The 18,504-nt window shown below is 46.7% G+C and overlaps 1 protein-coding gene across 4 annotated transcripts in view; it reads right to left on the bottom strand.

Annotated features, from left to right (window-relative positions):
- LOC102376386 (protein spinster homolog 2) overlaps positions 1–18,504 on the bottom strand; it is a 166,564-nt gene that overhangs the window by 72,220 nt on the left and 75,840 nt on the right. For all 4 annotated transcript variants that reach the window (XR_003095361.1, XM_025210622.1, XM_025210620.1 and 1 more), the window contains exon 3: positions 10,510–10,646. Coding sequence is in view for 3 of the 4 variants with exons in the window: in XM_025210622.1 (XP_025066407.1) it covers positions 10,510–10,629 (120 nt within the window). In the remaining variant the exon portion in view is untranslated. The remainder of the gene's footprint in view (positions 1–10,509; positions 10,647–18,504) is intronic.

Here is an 18,504-nt window from a genome sequence, read left to right as displayed (position 1 = left end):
GAATGTTTAAAGGCAAGATACATAGGATGTTTTCTTTTTCTTTCCAGTATTCATTGTTTCAAAAAAATCAGTTGCCCCTTCCTGAATGGGAGATGATGGATGAGCTTTCCCATTGTTCAACTAATAGATGGCAGATCCAGGAATGTGCAGGGGGACTTCTTTAGTCACAACATAGAACAGAGCTATTCAATGCTGTAAAGCTCTTTGGAAGAGGATTCGTCTTCCTGCAGTGACTGAGCAGTATCTTGCACAACAGGGCACCACAATCTCAGCGAGATCCTCCGGGTGCTATAACAATACAAGTAAATGAAGAAGCAGTGCCTTCCACCATTTGGAAAGAGACATGGTCACTGACATTTCAGTGCTGGCTGCTGTCTCTATACTCATGAGCTGGCAACAAAAGCCTCTGCAGCAGCAGTATGCATGAGTTATTTTCACAGCAATGCTGAATAATAGACACATCTCTTCTTTTTTCAGCATCCATGAATTTTGCTTCAGCATGCTCAGGATAGTTGACTGGTCAATGAACCCATGCACAGAGGGCAGGAGACACTGTAACCAATGTAACAGCACTGTGCAAACCATGAAAGCCATTGAAGGTGATTTCAAAGGTTTTCATGAGATGTGGTCCCACTATCCCCACTTAGCTGGTATTCTGGAAATGCTGCCAAGACTCCTCTGTGATTGCTTTAGGCTCCTGGAAGTGAAAAGAGACCCACTGCTACTCTGGAGATACTGCAGAGATGGGAAACGATCCACTTGGCAGCAATATGATTTTTGATAGCCATTTCTATTTCAATTTTTTTAGGTAGCAGAAATGAGCCCCCTTTCCAATGAGCTCGTCTGATACATGAAGTGGAAATTCAGGATTTCGGACCTGTTCACACCACCTGGGTTTTTCAGTTGTATTTTGAATGTGTTGTTGACTCAGGCATGCATTTGGAGGGGTTAAGATGAGGGGGTGGTGGGAAAGGGGCTGTCCCCCTCCTCAGTCAAGAGCATGGAGGTACTCCCCCTCTTCTCCCCATGTCAGCTAAGCAGTGCTGAGAGCACCCCAGCCCTCCACACACACACACGTTTCCTGGGGTAAGAAAAGGTTAGAACAGGACTACAGGTTGGGTAGAAGATGGGAATATGCAGCAGAGTTTGGCAACAGCCCCCTAACTCAGCCTGCTCTAACCACTGTGTATGGTTAGAATAATTCTGGCTTCCTGCCCTCCCATGCTGGGTTTCCTGCATGTCAGTAAAGGTCAGGAGTGCTGGTGAGATAAAGTGCCCAAAAGTTCAGGTACTCGCTTCCAGCTTACTTGTAGTAAGATGGCCACTTATCTTACAACAGCAGCTTCCCCTGTAGTATTATGGTTATGGCCCATCTCCGAGCGACTGGTAAATCCAGCTATTGCAAAGGAAGCCTATTTTTCATGGTGCCTGGATGCCAGCCAGGGCTCTGTGGCAGAGAACAGTAGCTGCAAATATGATCCCCCTCCTCTCAACCACACCACCCCCTTTTGAAAAAAGAGGAAGAGGATGGAAGGTGCAATAGCAGCAGGACAATCATGGGAAAGGGAGCAAGTGGTGTGCATCTCCTACAGAGACAGGAGGGACATGGCACCCCTCAACTCCCTTTTTGCAATTATGTACAAGCCAGGCTCCAATTTTGGCACATCTGGGTCTAGCCCTAAATGAAGCACAGTAGTCAGAGGAGCCATGAACCTGAGGAGTCAGTTCCTAGTTGAACAAAGAATAGGCCAGAATTAACATTGAAGAGTTGGGGGTACAGGCTTTGGCACACGTCTCTCTCTCTCTCTAGAATAGGGAGGGTGAGCAGCAGACATTACTTTTCCCTGAGTAGGTTAGCACAAAACAGACATGTCTGAGTCTAAATTTCCTATTACAAACTCACTGCTGAGACTCAGAAACCTATGGGTACCAAAAATACTGCCATGCCCATTTACAGCCCTTGTCCATCAGCATCTGCATTATATTCAGCACAGATTTCTTTAGGAGCTGACATCTAATGGAAGTCAGGGGACACAGCTGCATGTCCCAGACTCCAGCCAGCATTGCGAATCTGTTTTGCCTTCCACTGGAAACAGACCTCAGTGTAAATACAGTAGGATGACAAACAATTCATCAGTTCAAAGACTTCACTAATAACACCCAGTTTCCTTCATACTTATAAAAGATGGCTTAAGGCTTTTAGTTTTGCTGGTTTCTGCTTTTAAATTTGAGAATTTATCTTACTCAATGGAACCTAAGGTGCATTAAGGTATCTTTTAGGCAGCAACTCATGCCAAATTGCTGACAACTCAGAGACAGCCTGAGATTTTTCTTTGCTTGCAAAGGAACCCAATTGCTATTCTGAAACTCAGCTACATTTTTTCAGATGGCGTGTAATTTGCTGTTTCTCTTTTTGCTCTCCTTGAAACACAAGAACCTGAAATAAAAATCAATTCTCTTTTAAACTAAGCAAGTTGCAATGAGAGGGTTATATCCAGTGTTGCATGCCAACATGGATTTTTGCTTCAGCTAACACTCTTCCACAGAGGGCTGCTGCTCCCTTTCCAAAGGGAAGCAAAGAGTGGTGAAGGTACAGATGAGTAAGTCACTGTGACTTACCTGCAGAGTGAGTAGAAAGAGGGCAGGAAGGCTGTGTGTTATGCATGTCTTGGGCTCCTATTCTCCCAGTGTCACAGGAATCTCTAAATACTGAACCAATTAGGAGGGATATAAGAGGCCGGAAGACACAGACCCCATGCTGTATCTTGCACCTTGATGTTGCTTGGCCTGCTCTAACTTCTGTTGCTTTCTGCATTTAGTTCATGCTACCATCCCGGGGTGCAACTTAGACCATCACTGTCACCTCTAAAAATATCCATTATATTCTGCCACAGAAATAAGTGCACAGGACACACTTCCAGAAAAAAAACAGTGCACAGCCCAACAACTTAGCATAGATGGTAAAAAGTATTTTTGGCCACTACTATTGTGACCCAGCAAGCCCTTCCTGTTAGCTAACCTAAGCAAGCAAAAGTGAGGCGCACAACCCTTACATCACTGGGGCTGAAGTTTGCTCATCCATGTGTTCTGGCCGATTCCCCCACGTGAACCAGAGTTACCTCATCCTTACCTGAGTTGAATCTCATTTATGCATGATCTCCTTCCATCCCAAAGAAGCCCAAAATGCTTTTCAATCTATACCCTAGAAATAATTTACCCATATCCAAAGTAAAGCCCCTCTTGTGAAGAGATGACCTGGATTTGAGCCATCTGTATGAGAAATATTACTGTTTTGTGAACTGCTGCTCATGGTTTCTAGCTTTCCACTAGTGCCCATCTCCTTGTTTTAAGAAATTAATGCTGTTTGCCCACCAGGGAAAGGGGTGATGATTTCTTGAAAGCTGGTGTAAAAAGAGGTGTGGGAAACCAACATTAGAAGGAAAGCCAACACAACTCCTCTCTCAACAACACTTCCCCAGAGGCAGATTTTTGGCCAAATTAATCAACTCTGAGAACTATTAGTGCGATTAACAGAGATAGAGCTATCTAAGTAGCTTTATCCACACACACAGAGGATTCAATGCACAGTGTGATCACTCCCAGAAACGAAGTGGCTTCACATGACGCTACTCAGAAGCAATCACAGGTTTATATGACCCCCTGATTAAATACTGTAATCCAAGTCAACCCAGGGAGCAAGCTCAACCAGCTAGTTACCTCAGGTGCCTGTACACAAAAGCAAAGAGCCCGGGAAATGAGCAGGAAGAATTGGGAGTCCTTGCACAATCATGGAACTCCTTTTCGTTGGCAATCCCTCACAGTTGAGGAGGACTGTCTTCCATGATTGTCTCATCTATGTATCCAAAGATGGCAGATAATGTCTATTTGGGATCAACAGACTCTACTGAAGCTTGGACGCGTGTTTCTGTGTGTGGTGGGTGGTGCTGGATTCTTGATATAGTCACAGTCGGCTGAGGTTAAACAGCTTACCATCCATTCAGTAATTTAGCTCCACTCCAGCTGAAGGCTTGTTGGGGGTAAGATGTTGCATCGCAGCAAGAAATATTGAGTAGAGTGCTGGAGCGATGATGCAGTCTTGCTTAACTTCTGTTTTAATCTCAAAGGGATCTGTGATGGATCCATTACTGAGAACCACCACTCATAAAACATCATGGAGCAGGCAGAGAACAGTGACAAATTTCAGTGGGCATCCGTACTTCAGAAGGATCCTCCATAATGCTTCTCTGCTAACAAGAGTTGAAAGCTTTTGTAAGGTCAAAGAAGGCCATGTAGAGAGGCTTATGTTGTTCCTGACATTTCTCCTGCAGTTGGCAAGCTGTGATGATCATGTCAGTTTTGCTTCTTAAATGCCCTAAATCCACACTGTGATTCTGAGAGGAGCTCTTCAGCAAGTGAAAGGAGATGGCTGAGAACAGTTCTCAGAGTGTCCCTTCCTGTGGTGGACAGCAAGGTTGTAGTGGACAGCTCTGTAGTTTCCACAGCTGGACTTGTCTCCTTTCTTGAAGACTGTCACGGTCACCATACCAGATCCTTAAGACGAGGACATGAAGCTGTGGCGTGAGCTCTTCTCCTCCCTGTTTTAAGATTTCAGTGGGGAACCCATCCACTCCAGATGCCTTGCTGTTCTTCATCTGCTTGATGGCTTTTCTCACCTCATCAAGGGTTGGAGGGATTCCAAGATCATCTCTGACTGGGTGTTGTGGGATGGAGTTGAGAACCCTCTCCTCACCAGCACTCTCTCAAATGAGAAGGTCTTCAAAATGCTCCTTCCAATGGGCATTGTGGTTTTCCTTCCATTGATCAGGAATCTTCCATCCTTAGGTCTCAAATGAGGTTGGTCCTGAGTGATCAGACTGTAGATGGCTTTGGTGGCACTGAAGAAGCTGTACATATCATGGAGGTCAGCCAGATGTTGAATCTCCTTAGCTTTGTCATCCCACCATTTGTTCTTCACATTGTGCATCCACCTTTGGACCTCTGCTTTGGTTTGTTGGAGATTCAATTTATTTTGCTTGTAGTTGGGCGTTACTTTGCCAAGCACAAAAGGCTTTGCTCTTGTGATCGATCAACTCTTGGATCTCGCGGGCAGTCACTCTCATCAAAACAGTCTTGATGTTTCCTAGTATAGAATCCAAACATCTCTTCACAGGTGCTGATGATGGTGGCCTTGAGGGTACTGCACGTGCTGCTGACATTCTCTCATTGTTGTTGATTGTAATCCACCAGTTTTTCGTTGAGGCACTGGTGGAAGAGGTCTTGCTTGGGTCCTTGAGTCCCTCAACACTGATCTTCCATCAGCATTGCTTCTGGTGCAGTCATCATTTGGGAGCCAGCTTGTGTGACATAACCTCTGGAAGGGAATCTAGACTCTGGAATGGAACCACTGGCAAGGAAGGAATAGGAAAGATCAACTCCAGTGCCATCCTCCTCTTGACCAAACGTGTAGAATATGGGCTCACCATCACCAACACCCTGTTCCACCAGAAAAACACAGGCACAAGACATCATAGCAACACCCACAATCTAAGCCTTGGCACCTGATTGACTGTGTCTTCATCTGTGCCCCGGACTGCAAAGATGTCCACATCACCTGGGCTATGCTGGGAGCTGATGATTGCTGCAGTGGTCACCAATTTATCCACTCACGGAACTATGATGTGATTGGAATAACAGAGACTTGGTGGCATAGCTCGCATGACTGGAGCACTGTCACGATTGGGTATAAACTGTTCAGGAAGGGCAGGCAGGGGAGAAGAGAAGGAAGAGTTGCTCTTTATGTAAAAGAGCTGTATGACTGCTCAGAGCTCCAGATGGGCTTATTTAGTCTAGAGAAGAGAAGACTGAGGGGGATTTAATAGCAGCCTTCAACTATTCAAAATAGGATGGAGCTGGACTGTTCTCAGTGGTGGCAGATGACAGAACAAGGAGCAGTGGTCTCAAGTTGCAGCAAGGGAAATTTAGGTTACATATTAGGAAAAACTCTCTCAGAAGGAGCGTATTAAAGCACTGGAATAGGTTACCCAGAGAGGTTGTTGACTCTCTGTCCATGGAGGTTTTCAAGACTCAGCTACACAAAGCCTTGGCTGCAATGATTTAGTTGGGGATGGTCCTGATTTGAGCAGGTGATTGGACTGGATGACCACCTGAGATCCCTTCCAACCCTATTTTTTTTTATGATTCCATGATTCTATGATCAACCAAGATATAGGGCAACCAAAATTGGATTAATCAAAATGCTACCCAGATAGGAGGTTGAAGAGTTATTCATGAGAGGCTGCACTGGCAGGCAAGGAACGGAGGGAGAGGCCAGGGAGGGTGGGCAGAGGTAGGAAATCGGAGAACTATTTAGCTCTTCATGGAGATGAAAATATAATTGTTGGAGATGTGTTTGATAAAGGAGATCCTTTGAGTTTAGTAACTACCTGTGTAAAATGCTTGCCTTTGTACCACAGAACAGTTCACTCACATCTCTAGGCTCATCTTGTCATTTTATTGCTGAGTCTGAACTGATAGAAGGGTTTTCCCCAAACACTTATCAAAACAAATCCAAAACCCCCAAAAAGGATTTGTGGAAGGCTACTAAAGGGCACGTATGAAGTAGTAGAAGCGTTAGCAGGTGTTTGTACCTACAACGTGCAGACACAGATAGGCACATGCTGACTTCATTCTGGGCATGTCCAAGTGGATTCAATCCAGATGCTTGTCTGAAAATGTACCCATTTCCTACAATAATGGATAAAATGTAAGGTCAATGACCTCTATGAATAACTTTGGGTTTGAGAACAATGTAACATTTTTACAACTCATAACTATGCAACTATCAGGCACACAAGGGTAATCATTAGAAAAGAGCTTCCTTGTTTTAGAGAAACATTGTGCTCCAATATCATTAAATTTCTCTTTAGCAGGGTGCTATAGGACAAAGCAGGCCTTTTTCACCATCCAAGACACCTTATTTCAGATGATTTTATTTAATGACATGAAATTACTGACTCCGCCTGTATTTATAAAACCAAGCATATCTATCAAATGTTAATTAATACTCAAATAAAATGGACACCTTCTTCCCTGCCTCCCCAAGCAAACATACCTTTAGTTCTGGATAAATGACAATGAAGTACCTAAGTAACTCTTTGTCTTCTGACTATCTGGTGGACATATAGATGGTGTGTCGGGGGCGGAGTACAAAATACCTGGATCCAGGGTTTGTATGTGGCCCAGAGCTAAGAGCAACTAAAATGGAAAAGGAAACTAAACAGCTCAGGGTATTTCAGTTATAGCTCTCCTACCCCTACAACTTCCAGCAGCAGGAGCAAAAGCCCTGGTGTGCAAAGTTTAAATATATCCTGGCCTTAGGGCTGACACTTATCCTCTTAGGGTGCATCCACACATGCAGGCATGTGCACTTCCAGCAGCTCAAATAACAGCAGCACAAATTTGTGCCGCAGGTTTGTGCCTCACCACACGTACCTGACATGTCGTGAGGCACAAATCTGGCATTTGCTGGCCCTAGCAGTATAAAATGCTGCCCTGGTGAGCAGCTCAGGGTTACTTGCCCTAAGGAGCTTCTGAGACTCAGCCAGTTAGTACCTGGGGACATTAGCCCCTTGTGCCGGCTAGACTGCTGAAGCAGCCCTAACCTAGAGTAGCCCCTGCACCCTCTACCCACTGCAGCAGTCTGGCAGTGGGGGCTGCTGCCTGGCTATGACCTGTTGCCATCTGTGACAGCATCTGCCCCCTTAGACCTGCAACCCCATGGCTGTATGCCTGCCAGACCCAGATGCGGGCCAAACAGCTGCCTGGGCTCTGGTATGGGCACTGCAACAGAGAGGCCTGCACCTCTGGACCAGTTGCTAGTGGGCCATGGCTGCACAGTTGGCCTTTGGGTGGCACTGCTGTCATGTCTTCTGGTGTCCCCGCTCCGCCATCTGGGCAGCTATCGCCCAGAAGATGTGCTCCTTGTGCTGGTCCGCTTCAAACTGCTTTTGTTTTTTTTATCATAGAAAAATCAGAGCTGCCCCTCTCCCCCTTTGCTTACCAGGATGTGGGGCACTGAGTAGCACTGATATGCCAGCATCCTGTTCCTACCTTTGCCCCTCACTCCTGACCCGCAACCCCTGCTTGCCCCCACTAGCTCCCTCCTGGCAGCAGGTGCACCCCAGCACCAGGACATGAGTCCAGCTGCAGCTGTCCCACCTGCTGCTTTGTGGCTGTGAGTAGTGCCAGTCCTTGCTGTTCTCTTCCCTGCACCCAGGCCCCAGCAATCCCCATGCCGTTTCTGGGAAGCCCTCAACTGGGGATCAGGGACTGGATGGAGCCAGCCTGGCCTGACGGTGCATGGGGCACATGGAGGTAGGACCCGGCCAGGTCTGAGGGCACACAGCCCCTACGTGTGACACTGAAAGCTGCGGGTGACAGCAGGAGCTGGCCTGGTTCTGTCCAAGGGTGCATGGGCGGGACCAGACTAGCGCCTTGTGCAGCTGCCGTTTGGAGCCAGCCCCATGCCACCGGGGGTCTCTGCCAGCTGCTGTGCTGCAGGGTGGCTGTGTGCCATGCGAGGGAGGTGGGTGGGAGACCCAACCCTCCTGAGCAGCCATCCCACCCCCCTGTCCCTCCACCCCCCACACACACAGTGTTGTGTTCCCTGCCCATTCCACCGCCACTTACCTTGGACAGCGCCTGGGTCTGAGCCACTGCCAAAGCTTTGCCTAGCTCCTATTTGCCCCAACAATTTGCCGGAGCAGCAGGGGAAGAGGGCAGGTATAGAGATGCTGTGGCCGGGTGCCAGAGCATCTCTTTGGAGGATCCAGCCTCCATTTGCCTGTGGTGCTTTGGCCAGGGGCGGTTTTTTATTTTTATTTTTATTTTTTTTTATATACCAGGATTTCCCGGTATCAAAATTAGAGCCTGCATTGCAAATATACAGCACAGGGCACATTTTTTCATTCCCAGCATGCCTCTTGCAGCATCTCAAACTGCTTTGAGGCACCACAACAGCCATGTGCTCTCTCATCTGGATGCAACCTTACAGGCTACCTCAGGTACCCTTAGGTAAGTACCGCATAAGAGTACAAAGTGCAGTCAGTTCCTCCTGCTGGCTCTCAATAAAAGTGCAATGGCTTAACATAGATGCTGTTGTCCCTGGTGGACTACCAGCTTTTTTGGCATTAATCAGAATTGCATTTATAGCATGCTTTGAAAGGACTCATCTGAAACCAGAGCAATTCTGCAGCGGGGAAGGCTTTGGCCTTCTATTAATAAATGCTTAGACATAGAGCCCCATCCAAGTGGATGTGAAGGTGAGGAAGTTGAAGGTGTGACTTCTTCCTCTCCACCTGTGATGGCAACCACTGTTTACTGGAAACCGCATGGCATGTCTGTGGGCGCGTATAGGCGGGGATCTGGCTGTTTTCTGGGTGTGACCACAGCACTGCAATTTCTGGAATGCAGCTAGACTGAAAAAAGGAACAAAGTCCTGATGCTCGCCAGGGAGATCAGTCTATGACGCCAGTAACTATTACTTACTGGCATAACTATCTCTCCAGGAATGTTGCCACCTGCAACCCACAATCTCCTGTGTGGTATAGTTTAAAATGAGGATTTTTTTCCCCTCGCGTATTGCCAAGCCATTGTTGCCTGACAGTATCCTTGACAGGCAAGAAAACAAACATGCTGACACGGCCTTGAAACAGGGAAGGTGGTGATATGTATCAAAAGGCAGCCAGGGATGCTATATATAGCTTGCCAAACTTAGGTGAGCTGAAGGATTACATCAATTCCCAAGCAAGATCATCTAGTTGGTGCGAGGGGAGCTGAAGCTATACCCAATCCAAGCCCTTCCATTTACCCTCCCTACCCATCAGGGGAACTGATGGAGGACATCAACAAAACCTGTGCCCAAACTGATGTACTTAGTCTGTGTACCCTGTGTCCTGCAAACAGAGACAGTGTCCACATACCATGGATTATGCTATGACATCAGGGGACAAGAAAGTCTCTGTTTAGTCACGGAATTGTTTAATTTGTACAATGTCTATAAGCTGTTCCTCAAGCTAAAGCACTGGTGTTAATGTCACATCGTGCTGCAATTCACCTGGGATGTTTGTGACTCATATGCCTGGGGGGAGAACACACTTTGGATTTAATGAAACATGTGACCATGAGCATTACAGTTTGTCCCACAAAAGCTCACACAATACAGTTCCCAAATTATGGTCTGTGAGCTCATCGGAGGTGGGCCACTATGGCTCCAAGCTCCGCACGCTTTCAGAGCCTTCAGGGTAAAGTCTGAATGAGAGTGTGCCCTAAGAGACATGTTGAGATCTGACAGGTCCCAGAAGTGTGGGAAACACTGCAATGGGTTATATTTTAAAATGATTGTCAGTCCACGTATGCTGGGGGAGGGAAGCTTAGAAAAGGATCCCACTCTGTTCAGTACACTCTCCAGAACGTCTCTGCTGACATTTCCCAGTTCTGCCAAGATCGTACCTGCTCAGTGATGAAGGAGCTTGAAAAGGTGACAGCTGACCAGAAGAAGATCCCACAGCTGAGAATGATCTTTCGGTTGAAACGGTCACCAAGGTAACCAAATATAGGGGCTGCCACCATGAAACTACAGATAAAAACTGCAAAGGAAAGAAAAAAGGGAGGACACGTTTAATAAACATCAGGCCAAGAACATGAAAACTAATTTTCTGCAAGCCCAGTTCCCAGGAGAGCAGTTCCACTTAATTAGATGTTCTGCAGCCAGCTCTGATGCGCAAAGTTCCGTATGCTGATAGGCTTTCTGAAGACATAGTTTCCTTAATCAAACATATTTTTCACTCCCAAGGAAACTTCAGAGCGGGGTACTTGGATTAAATTTACAAGCATTTCTGCCCCTCACAGTCCGCTATGAACTTAGAACCAGGGAACGGGAACAGAGTAAATTAAGAGCGTCCACCCAAACCTCAGCATGATGCTAAAACACACATAGAAGGGAAGTGAGGAGCCTCTTGTTGGCAGCCTCAACTGAGATGCCAAGGGTGATATGGGCTAAGGAGACTAAACTCCTCCCTAACCTCCAGAAGCAGCCTCTACCATTCCCCTAGCTGCACTTGCAGCGTGGCTAAACAAAATGCACCAATCCCCAGTCAACACTAATCTTTGATTTAAACTGTTGCATGACCCAGCAGTGCATGCCTCACCAAGTAACTATTCCACTACAAGAAAGAGTTTTGACTTCTAAAGTCAAAGCATCATGGGACCTACTTATCTGAAAGCAGGGTTGAGTCTCTCCATGTTTTGGTAGCATTGCAGTGACATTGTAGTTGTGATGGCCCCGGAAAGATGCGAGAGAGGCAATACATTTGTGGATGATATCTTTTATTGGACTAATTGCACAGAAGGGATGGACTCAGACAAGCTTTTGGGCATCACAATCCCCTTCCTCAGGTTTGGGTGAGACACCCAAGAAAGGGTACTATGATACCCTTGTCTCAGTATCCCAAGCTGCAGTTGGTCTAGTAAAAGATATCACCCACCAAAAGTCTTGCTATGTCCCCATGTCATTTTGACTCAGCCCAATCAGCCAAGATACCAGGGCAGAGCCCCAATCATGTAAGAGAGAAGGCAACTGGCAGAGATCTTCTATTTCAGAGTGCCCATCTCTAGCATGGTCCAAAATAGTCCTTGGCTCTTGTCTCTACTGAATCTAATGACACAGCTGTGAACACCCAACGTGGACATTCACACTAGCTCAAACACCCATCAAGGTACTCCACCTCAGGGAAAAAAACCCTGCAGCATTCTTATAGGCTCGGCAGTGCTACGCTTGCTAGCACCACTGCTGAAAGAGACTTGGGGGTCATGACTGACCACAAGATGAACGTGAGCCACCAATGCAATGTTGCAGCTGGTAAAGCGAACAAAACCCTGGCTTGCATCTATAGATGCTTCTCAAGTAAATGTCAGGATGTCATCCATCCGCTGTACTCGGCCTTGGTGAGGCCGCAACTGGAGTACTGTATCCAATTCTGGGCTCCACAATTCAGGAAGGATGTGGAGAAACTTGAGAGAGTCCCAAGGAGAGCCACGCGCATGATCAGAGGGCAAGAGAACAGGCCTTAAGAAGAGAGGCTGAGAGCCATGCAACTCTTCAGCCTGGAGAAGCGCAGGCTCAGGGGTGACCTGGTGACTGCCTATAAGTACATATGGGGTGTGCATCAGGATCTGGGAGAATGTCTGTTCACCAGAGCGCCCCAAGGAAAAACAAGGACCAACGGTCATAAACTCCTCCAAAACCGTTTTAGGCTGGACATAAGAAAAACTTTCTTTACTGTCCGAGCCCCCGGGACCTGGAATAGACTCCCTCCAGAGGTGGTGCAGGCACCTACTCTGGACTCATTCAAGAAATGCTTGGATGCTTATCTTGCTGGGATCCTTTGACCCTAGCTGACTTCCTGCCCCTGGGGCAGGGGGCTGGACTCAATGATCTTCGAGGTCTCTTCCAGCCCTAACATCTATGATATCTCAATTTGGCTAGAAAACAGTTAATCTGAAAACAATATAGACAAAGTTTAAACCAGTTTAAATGTGTCTACACTAGGTGTTTGGATCTGTGTAATTGCACTGATTTTGCATTAATGTAGTTATACCAATGCAACTTTCCTTAGAGATAACACCTAGTTTATTGACCTTCATGGGACACTGCAAGGCCTGTTTGTTTTCCTGAGCTGTGGGGGGACTGGGGGGACACCGGAAAGACTGGAATCAGTGACTATTTAGTCACTGGGCTATAATTCATATTAATTACTGGGTGGCTTCTGAGAGAGAGGGTGGGCTGCTGACATCGCCTAGCTGGAGCGTTCTATTTTTAAAATGCAGTAAAGGAACTCACAGAGCAAAGGATGCACACTCCTTTTGATGGAATGTGTGTATAAATGGAAAATAATTCATACATAAGTGATTTCCGTGGGACTAAACCTTATTCTCAAAAAATGACTGTTCTTAAAAGATAATACAGGTTTTGCATTTTCACTTACTGAAACTGGGGGTGGGGGGGGGAAAAAAAAATCACATGATATAAAATATATCTGTATGTCAGTTAATATCCATATTTTGCTGGAGTAGTTAGTATATTAAAGCAATCATTTACAATTCCTGCAATGGACATAATTACAATGCAATATCTGCAAACTTGTGTAAATAAAGAATAATGAAAAGACAGAAAAATTACATGAAGAGAGAAGTACATGCAACCGTTAGGCCTAAGCATGACTCTACTACAAGTACAGTACTTTGAAATTATGAGGGATACATGGAGTTCAATCTGGCAGTTCTTGCACAAGCAATACTTCCACTGAACTGTACTTTTGCTGGTAGTATCATCATTCCCCCCCCCACTTTTATGTAGTATTTTGAAAGAGATGAAGTCAGTATCATTTTATAGATAGGGAAAGCGAGGCACAGAGCAAGCAGCAAAGTGATTTAGCACCACTGGGTGCTGGAGACCCATTGGGTATTCTCTGTACAGAACACTGCTCTACTGGAGGCTCTCAAATGTAGGAGACCAGGCCAACCCGAGGAGGAGGTAACTCTATCAGCCTGCTGTCCCCTGCACTGCCAAGGCAGGAGGATACTCTATTCATCTCCACAGAACCTGCTGCAGGTAGCCCGCTGTGCAGTCAGTGATGGATTCGTCTCTCATAAACTTGGATACAATACAGTAGAATCTGGCTCAGACAGCTGACTTTGCTCAGTCCTAGCTATACCAGCCTCCATCCAGCCATGCTGTTAAGCACACGCTTAATTTAAGCACCATATAAATCACTAATTTGGAGGCCAAGTGCTTTGTTGGACTGGGGCCAGCAAGCGTTCAGCACCATGCAGGGCTGAGTCTGCCATAAACTAAGATGCAGAGAAAGAACTGTGACCACTGAAACAGAAGCAGAAAACCAACCCAAACGGCTGTACCATGATGGTGCAGCTTGTAGGTCCGGCTAGGAGGACCCTTCCCTGGGAACAACACTGAAATGCACTCAGCCCCAGATCACAGATCAGGCATTAGTTAGGAGGTAAAAAAGATGTACAAAAAAAAATAAAGCAAAGCGTCCAAGGAAAAAGCACAAGCACCCAGCCCAACATCTCTCTCACTTCTAGCATCCGTCTCACCAACAGCAGCACTCCACGCTCAGATCGTTTAGGGTCTGGTCCAGAGTTAACCAAAGTCAATTATTGTATTTCCTTTTGCTACGAACTGGTCACACACTCAAGTTTCGCTCAGCCAGTGGGGAATAGCAAGATCCAAGTTTTTGGTTTTTTTTCCTTCTTTCCCAACACCCCAAAAGCCTGCCACTTCCAAAACGTCTACCTGCATGTATGACTCCCCTGCTACTTGAGACCCCCTTGGGGAATTTCTCTGTGGCAAATTCTATTCAAAACTGAGTCACAAGCTTCATGAAGAGCTAAGAAGTTGACTTGACAGCTCCACAAAAAAAGCACACAAAGAAACCACAGAATCTAATAAATAATAGATAACAGAATAAACCTGTCACAATAATACATTTAATTTGTATCAGATTATTTATGACCCAAATATGCATCAAAGCACTGACTGACTCCACGAATGCAGGCTATGACGGCTCTGTGATCTGTCAAGTGGATCTGCCTCACAGATGCATTTCCCATGAATCAATTTTTACGATTGCTCCTGCCCATGACGGATGAGCTTCTTGAGCTCCGCAACGACAATGAGTGGCTCTGCAAGAGCTTACAAACGAGGACAAATAGGTGGAAGCACCCAAGTCCAGGACACGTCCCTGAGTGGAATAGAGCCTGATTTTGCATCAGTGTAGTCAACGCAAAATCAACTCAGAACTACTGAGTTGTAGCTGTAGGTCCTGGCTTCCATGGTAAATTCAACTGAGCGCAGAGACAATGTTAGTCTCCCCCTGATGAGCTACTGCAGGGGTGTTTGTCCCCCTCCGCCAAACATGAGAGGGGAGCAGCCTAATGCACAGATGGAAGCACAGGGAAGGGAAGATCACTAGTCTGTTGTGCAAAATAAAGAGCACTGCACACACACTAAAGGCTTCCTCAGTTTTTTTCTCCTTCTCCTCTGACACAGCACTTTCTGCTCCCTACGTTCACCTGCGACCAAGTTAACACCCACATGGAGCCACATCTGCAGCAGCCTTCACCTCGGATGGCTGCACTGCAGGCACTCATCCCTCCACCGCCAAGGAAGCAGTGACAGAGCCGTCATAAGTCAAATGGCATTTTGTTACCCTGCTCCCAATGAGTGGCTGCTCTTCCCATTCTTGTTGGTCTAATAAAAGATCTCTCTACTACGAGTTGTGATTGTCTTTTCCTCTAGACCAATATGGCTACAACCTGGATACCTTCTCTTCCCATTTGCATTTAATGCCTTCTCAGAATATAATCATCTGGTGAACAGACACGGTGGGAAAGAGCCGAGGCAGAGGCAGGCACCCAGAGGTATCCAGAATGTGCTGCCAAGGCGGCACAGCAAGTGTGTTTACAGCGGATGAGGGCAGGTGTTATCCGCTCCATCACCAGCTTGTGTGATGTGAAGGATGTTACTTTTAGAAAAGGATCTGAAATGGCACCAGCTAAGGGTCCCACACCCAGTTCTGGGATGGCGTTAATGTGCATGTCTGCAGAAGCAAAGCACCTCCCAAGGAACAGCTGAATTAAAATACATATAATAAATGCCATCCCAGAGGGAGGCTCTTTTAAAGCACAGGTGTTTCTGAAAGGGGGGCACATTTGTCTTTATCCCTCCCCCACCCCCGAGTCACGTACACTAACATGCCTATTGTGGTGAAAGCCTGGGAAGAGCCTAATTGCCGAAACAGGATGGCTCAGTATCTATTTCTGCCTCCAAATGCCAGACCCATCCCATGACAGGTGCGCTACTGCTCTCCCTGGCCAGCACCTCCCAGGTTTTTCTGTATGTGGTTGGAATGATTAAAAAAGCCTGCCACTTCCAAAACGTCTACCTGCATGTATGACTCCCCTGCTACTTGAGACCCCCTTGGGGAATTTCTCTGTGGCAAATTCTATTCAAAACTGAGTCACAAGCTTCATGAAGAGCTAAGAAGTTGACTTGACAGCTCCACAAAAAAAGCACACAAAGAAACCACAGAATCTAATAAATAATAGATAACAGAATAAACCTGTCACAATAATACATTTAATTTGTATCAGATTATTTATGACCCAAATATGCATCAAAGCACTGACTGACTCCACGAATGCAGGCTATGACGGCTCTGTGATCTGTCAAGTGGATCTGCCTCACAGATGCATTTCCCATGAATCAATTTTTACGATTGCTCCTGCCCATGACGGATGAGCTTCTTGAGCTCCGCAACGACAATGAGTGGCTCTGCAAGAGCTTACAAACGAGGACAAATAGGTGGAAGCACCCAAGTCCAGGACACGTCCCTGAGTGGAATACAGCCTGATTTTGCATCAGTGTAGTCAACGCAAAATCAACTCAGAACTACTGAGTTGTAGCTGTAGGTCCTGGCTTCCATGGTAAATTCAACTGAGCGCAGAGACAATGTTATTCTCCCCCTGATGAGCTACTGCAGGGGTGTTTGTCCCCCTCCGCCAAACATGAGAGGGGAGCAGCCTAATGCACAGATGGAAGCACAGGGAAGGGAAGATCACTAGTCTGTTGTGCAAAATAAAGAGCACTGCACACACACTAAAGGCTTCCTCAGTTTTTTTCTCCTTCTCCTCTGACACAGCACTTTCTGCTCCCTACGTTCACCTGCGACCAAGTTAACACCCACATGGAGCCACATCTGCAGCAGCCTTCACCTCGGATGGCTGCACTGCAGGCACTCATCCCTCCACCGCCAAGGAAGCAGTGACAGAGCCGTCATAAGTCAAATGGCATTTTGTTACCCTGCTCCCAATGAGTGGCTGCTCTTCCCATTCTTTTTTGCCTAATACAAGATCTCTCTACTACGAGTTGTGATTGTCTTTTCCTCTAGACCAATATGGCTACAACCTGGATACCTTCTCTTCCCATTTGCATTTAATGCCTTCTCAGAATATAATCATCTGGTGAACAGACACGGTGGGAAAGAGCCGAGGCAGAGGCAGGCACCCAGAGGTATCCAGAATGTGCTGCCAAGGCGGCACAGCAAGTGTGTTTACAGCGGATGAGGGCAGGTGTTATCCGCTCCATCACCAGCTTGTGTGATGTGAAGGATGTTACTTTTAGAAAAGGATCTGAAATGGCACCAGCTAAGGGTCCCACACCCAGTTCTGGGATGGCGTTAATGTGCATGTCTGCAGAAGCAAAGCACCTCCCAAGGAACAGCTGAATTAAAATACATATAATAAATGCCATCCCAGAGGGAGGCTCTTTTAAAGCACAGGTGTTTCTGAAAGGGGGGCACATTTGTCTTTATCCCTCCCCCACCCCCGAGTCACGCACACTAACATGCCTATTGTGGTGAAAGCCTGGGAAGAGCCTAATTGCCGAAACAGGATGGCTCAGTATCTATTTCTGCCTCCAAATGCCAGACCCATCCTATGACAGGTGCGCTACTGCTCTCCCTGGCCAGCACCTCCCAGGTTTTTCTGTATGTGGTTGGAATGATTAAAAACGTATGTTTAAGCGGGGGTGGAAAACCCAAAGGCAAAGCATCCTCCCTGAGCTGACTCCACGTGTCGTCACCCTTGCTACTTGGTCAGTGCTTTTGGCCAGAGAGCTGCCATTCAAGCCACACTTTCCTCAGTCAGGAAGTAACGAGCTACAGAGTTACTCACAGGAAAAGAAAACCCAAATGCTTGACGCCTTGCGGGGGGAATAAAGAGAAACGGCACGAAGACAAGTCACAGAACTTAGCACCTTCTAGCCGCTAAAACCCCTCTGGGACCTGGACTTGGGTCACTTTTGTTACTTCCCCATTTCCAAAGGGAGGTAAGGCACCCCTCACCCTGCCCATCCACTCCAGCCCTGTTCTTCCACACTCCTTCCCTCACTGGGACTGGGCAGCCTCAGAAGGGCATGTGCTGGCCAGTTTATCATGGGCTCAGCAGGACAGAGGGGAAAATGGGGTTCCCTTAGAGAGCAGAAGCTACATTTTCTCAGTCACTGGGAGGCAGCTGGGCTCCAAATGCATCAGCGAGAAATGAGGCATCAGTGGGGCTGTGACTTAACCCTTACCTTTACTGTTTTCCCATCAGGACAGTTTAAAGAGGGCTCAGCTTCAGCCAAACAGCTTGCTGTCTCTGAGCAGGGAGGCTTGATCTCAAATGTGGCCAGTATATTAGAAACCCAAGTCAGCACAAAACCATATATTGACTTTTAATTGAGTGCTGACAGTGTGCTTGGCTCTGTGGAAGGCAGAGCCAGAAAGCCTCTGCCTCAAGGGGCCTGAAACCTAACCAGGCCCTGAGAAGACGGATACACTGTGAGCTTGTTAATATTTTCCTCGCAACATATTTCTGAACAATGAG

The sequence above is a fragment of the Alligator sinensis genome, unplaced genomic scaffold, assembly GCF_000455745.1.
Source record: "Alligator sinensis unplaced genomic scaffold, ASM45574v1 scaffold419_1, whole genome shotgun sequence".
NCBI lineage: Eukaryota > Metazoa > Chordata > Crocodylia > Alligatoridae > Alligator > Alligator sinensis.
This window is presented reverse-complemented; position numbering and strand designations above follow the sequence as displayed.